The sequence below is a fragment of the Micropterus dolomieu genome, linkage group LG20, assembly GCF_021292245.1.
Source record: "Micropterus dolomieu isolate WLL.071019.BEF.003 ecotype Adirondacks linkage group LG20, ASM2129224v1, whole genome shotgun sequence".
In the NCBI taxonomy this organism is placed as follows: domain Eukaryota; kingdom Metazoa; phylum Chordata; class Actinopteri; order Centrarchiformes; family Centrarchidae; genus Micropterus; species Micropterus dolomieu.
The window spans coordinates 23,425,658-23,430,926 of record NC_060169.1 but is presented as its reverse complement, the minus strand read 5'-3'; the positions used below and the strand labels follow the sequence as shown (position 1 = coordinate 23,430,926).

Below are 5,269 nucleotides of genomic sequence, written 5' to 3'. Positions count from 1 at the left end.
CCTATTTTCCTCTATTAATGACGAGTAGTACGCTGCTCTGGCATTATGGAGGGCCTTCCTATAAGTTTTAAGACTATCTTGCCAAATTAAACGAGAATTTTCCAGTTTGGTGGAACGCCAATTCCTCTCAAGTTTCCACGATATTTGCATTAATTTGCGAGTTTCAGTATTATACCATGGAGCTAACCATCTTTGTTTTAGTATTTTCTTTTTTAGAGGGGCTACAGAGTCGAGTGTCATTTGCAGCGAGCCTGCAGCACTATCAACAAGATGATCGATTTGGGAGGGACTGAAATTAGCATAGGAATCCTCTGTTACTTTGTGACTTGATAATGAATTTAGAGCTGATGGAATCACATCCTTAAATTTAGCTACAGCACTATCAGACAGAGATCTTGTAAAGAAATTTTTGCCCAATGGCGTGTAGTTCAGCAATACAAACTCAAAAGTTATCAAACAGTGGTCAGACAAAGAGGGATTCTGTGGGAACACCACTAAATGTTTAATTTCAATACCATACACCAAAACAAGGTCGAGGGTGTGGTTAAAACAGTGAGCCGATTTATGAACACTCTGAGAGAAGCCAATGGAATCTAAGAGAGAGATAAACGCAGTACTGAAGCTGTCATTCTCAACGTCCACATGAATATTAAAATCCCCTACAATAATAACTTTGTCCGTTTTAAGGACTAAAGTTGACAAAAACTCTGCAAATTCAGATAAGAATTCTAAATACAGCCAGTAACATAGAGGACAGAACGGTAAGAATCAGCGCTTCTCTTCCAATTCATTATGCAGCTCGCAGACAACGGTGGGTTAGTCTGTTGAGTTTTGACTTAAGTTAGGTTGTTACCTGGTTGGTGAGATGCAATGCTTAAAAGTAAATAACTAACATCCTCATACACTCTATGCTTATAGAGAGCTTATCACACTAATTAATGTTACACATTAAGAGTGAATTATTGTAAAGATGACATATTTTGATAAACAAAAATGATTGGAGTTCAGTCCATTGAAGTAATGGAATCAGAACAATGCTGTACTTTAGTACAGTTTAGAGGTACTTCCACTGCATTTATTATTTCACAGCTTTCAGATCAATAATTTATACCTAAAATATAACATCTCTACATTTAAATGCCCAGTTTAAATGAAATGGTTCTTAAAAATATTTAAGAAAGCAGATTTCTGACCTTTGCACCTTTGCATAGTCATATTGGTGAAAAGTCGGTGCACAATCCACATAGAAAGGTTTATTTTAATTTCAGGCCAAGAAATTACTATATCTGCTCAGCTGCCATATTGGTAATCAGTGGCTTTTCCCCCTCTAATATTAGTGTCAATTATAAAGATCCCGTATCCGTCTGACTCTATTTTCTCGGCTGTTCTTTCTTCTCCCATCCCACTCACCCGTCCCTCTACCCACCTGTCTTCATGTCGCCCTGCAGGTAAAAGTAACCCCTACTGTGAAGTGACCATGGGAGCTCAGATCTTCACGTCCAGAACGCTCAATGATACTCTGAACCCCAAGTGGAACTTCAACTGTCAGTTTCACATCAAAGACCTTTACCAGGACGTCCTCTGCATCACCATCTTTGAAAGAGACCAGTTTTCACCTGATGGTCAGTTACCTGCAAATTTGCTTATATTAATTTCTAAACATGGTACTCTAGTTCTTGACCTAATTTGTAAATTGTGAAAGAAAAAAACTGGTTGTGTGGTTGGATTTTATCATTAATACACCATAAAAATGTCCAAATATCACAACTTCCTACTCATCACCTTTGTGTCAGCTAACACGGGGAGGTGGGATCAGTCTCTGAAATCCCTTTATTCCAAATGTTTGCTAATTATTATTATTATTGTTCTCAGCTCTTTTTTTTCAACCAATCAAAATGTTCCTTTCAATTTCTTCTCATTGATCAGAGTTTCTGGGTCGGACAGAGGTTCCCGTGGCAACCATAAAGAAAGAGTTGGAAAACAAGGGACCAGTAACGCGTCGTCTTCTGCTGCACGAGGTTCCTACAGGAGAAGTGTGGGTCCGCCTCGACCTGCAGCTCTATGGCAACAAATAGCCGTTACGAGGAACTGAAGTAATAATGGAGTCTTCTACCGAGACATCCAGATAAGGATATCGTCTTCCTGCAGAGTAACCAACTAAGAAAAGCTGCTTTTTTTCTCAGCTAAACAAACTCAGACGGTTGCCCCCACAGACCTAATATGGACTCCAAGAAGACACGCATATCAAACAAGACACAGCTGAACTGTTTTGCACACATCATGCCTTAATATTTTAATATTAACCAGCACTAATAATACATCTGGTGTCACCTGACTCTTCCAGTAGGGGTTAGGGTCTGATTGACATCATCTCAACCCACCAATGGGAGTCAGATCTCCCCTTTTTTTCTGGTTCATGACTTCAGATAGAAAAGGTAGCATGACTGGTGCAGCTTTTTGCACCTGTACAATATGTACTGTACACTCTGAAGGAGCTACAGGGAAGGACCACAATCTGGGATCTTCAACAGTGAAGACACTGTATGTCATGAAGCTGAATCTGGGTCCTCTGTAATAATTTCTGACCTTCAGAGCTGGGTAGAACTGGACAAAGACTGTATAAAAGGCAGATAATCATGACATATTAATAGAGCAATAAAACTATGAATAAAAAGATTCTCATCTACTCTATTGTCTAGACTCCCACAGCTCAATACAACAGTTGGTTTTAAAGTATTCAAACAGAGACACACTTTGCTCTGGTCAACCGAAGCCATTGAAGTTGAGCTAGCAAATATTTTTCTTACAGTGACATTAAACACATCATTAACTGTAGGTGGCAGATGACTTACAGCAACATGGCGACAGTAGCTCTGGTCCGGAGTCAGTTTACTACTGTAGACAGAAGATCTCAGGATACTTTGTTCTGGGTTGAGTCTGTGTCACTGTAACAATGTTTGGGTGGGGGGGTGTGTGTGTGTGTGTGTGTGTGTGTGTGTGTGTGTGTGTGTCCTCGCATTAGAGTGGAGAAGCGTAAACATATCTAACATTTAGTTAAGATAAGGTAATATGCAAGTATAATGCTGCAACATTTGAAATCAACTAGTGACTTCCGGCCTTAATGCAAGTCACCTTTTTAGTCTTAAATCTAAAATCTGTCACTTCTTTGGGATGCTGTTGGTCTTGATTGGGGTCTCAGGATAGATTTATTAGCTTTTTTCTTTCGTGTGCAAAATCAGCCAAGGCCAAGTAGTTTGAGTGCAAAATTATGTAGGTGACACAGTAAAGAGAAAAGCTGCATTGATGAACATTTCCTTCTACACCTTTAACTCTCCATCAGCTGTTCCTGCCTTCCTCTTCAGTGTAGATGTCAATATTTTGAGGCAAAACATTTTGGCAGTTTGTCAGACAGTATTTGCTTGTATTGTTTGTTCTTTACATTTGCCAGACAGATTTGTAAGTGTCATTCCTCCAGTCCCGCCTCACTGACAGCAATATTGTGCATCTCTGTTGCCTCACAAAGTTTCCCTTTATAAACATCCGCCATGAAAACTTTATAAGCATATAGTGTGTAAAAACTTTTATTTATGTTGTTGCACTTTTTGGTGTTTTTAATCTTCTGTCCTTTGCATCCAGTTTCCAAGTCTGAGTGGATATTAACAAAAGAGTGTATTTATTGCGTAATTTATGCGTGACTATTCAAAGGTTTGGTGCGGCTTTGTTTGCTGTATCCGCTGGGTCTGTTATGTATTAAAGACGTGTTCATCGGACACATGTTGATAATGTTTTTGAAAGGCAATAATAACATCTGAGATGATTCTCTGCAGTTGAGTTTTACTGTAAGTAGACTAGATCACAAGTCATTTTGTTAGCCTGTTCTTTAAGTGTGTCTTATTCAATCCACAAAATTCAGTTTTAAAGTCCTTTATTACCTTTTGATGTTTGTTTTTTTTAATTTGTGGAATATGTGCAAATAGACTGGATTACTTTGTTCGTCTGTGTAGGGGGTGTAACAGTTTGTCTCTTGTTTTGTTTTGCTTTTTATTTCCCTCAGCCTTCTGCATTGATAGCTGCTGTGCTAACTAAGTTTATAGCCTCTTTAACCCAGATTGTCTGTCTGAGCAGCGTGGAATCTGTAACCTGCTGTCTGTGCTCACTTTGGCCTCTATGTGCCACTCTGTGAATCAGGGTTTCTTAAGTAAAATTAAAGGCATTAAAAGTGGGCAAACTGTCAAATTATTGGCTGGCTAAAGACAACTGACTTTTAACACCGTAAACCTTCAGCGCACAACCTCCTGCGGCAGTACATATGGTGTGAACTTCAGCTTTAGACAAAATAATTATTTAATGAAGTCTGCAGTATGTTAACAAGTGAGGCTCAGACTAGTCTGTATTTTATGTTGCAGCTGAGACTGTAATTTCTGCCAATTATCTGAGTATCTCTGCTTGAAACACACTCCTTTAGTCTTTGTACGTCATTGCAACACCATCGCACTGTTACCAGTTACAACAGAAGACAGACCTTTGCAGTTATTTTCATGTATGATATTTTGTGTGGAGTGAATGCACAGTATTCATGATACTATCAGTTTTAAAAGTAGCCTACAATGAGGAGAAAGCACATTTCATTACATTACAGTGTCTTGTTTTGTCCGGTGCGTAGAACATTTGACAATAATCTTATTATTTAATAAAATATATTTAAATATTTCTTAAATGTATCATAAAGTCAGACTAAATTTCAAGGACTTACATTAAAACAAGAAACACGTTTTATGGATTTTATTCAAATTTTCTATTTGGTTTTCGTTGGTTTGTAGCCACTGAGTCAATGAAGTTCAGCGTGGAGTTGTCAGTCCGCACCAATAGACCCCATTAAGTCCTTCTTCACCCTCCGCTGGCTTTTGGTCCACTGGAGCAACAGTCATTATGTAACCACACTAAGTGGCTCTGCAAGGGGCTGACGGCAACGCACACAGCTGCAAAACTGAGTCGACAAAGTCAGCTGAGTGCCACAGTGGTAGTAATGCATTTAATGCAGTGGGACTGTGCTGATATAAATGGTGGTATGTCACGGTAATTAATTATTTTACACTCGATTAAAATCAAATGTGTCACAGATGTAGATGAAACACTCAACTCAAAAAATGACTTTAAAGTTTTTTATTCCACAGAACCTGAAATTATGCAGTCTTTCATTTTAGATACCAACTAATTCCACATGACAAAATATAAAAATAAGTTATACCATGCTGGAGTTAAAGGGTTA

The 5,269-nt window shown here is 38.5% G+C and overlaps 1 protein-coding gene across 3 annotated transcripts in view; it reads left to right on the top strand.

Annotated features, from left to right (window-relative positions):
* itsn2b (intersectin 2b) overlaps positions 1-4,223 on the top strand; it is a 39,333-nt gene extending 35,110 nt beyond the window's left edge. For all 3 annotated transcript variants that reach the window (XM_046031859.1, XM_046031857.1, XM_046031858.1), the window contains exons 39-40: positions 1,449-1,622; positions 1,927-4,223. In XM_046031859.1, coding sequence (XP_045887815.1) covers positions 1,449-1,622; positions 1,927-2,075 — 323 coding nt within the window. In that variant the 3' untranslated portion in view covers positions 2,076-4,223. The remainder of the gene's footprint in view (positions 1-1,448; positions 1,623-1,926) is intronic.
* The last annotated feature ends 1,046 nt before the right edge of the window (positions 4,224-5,269 follow it).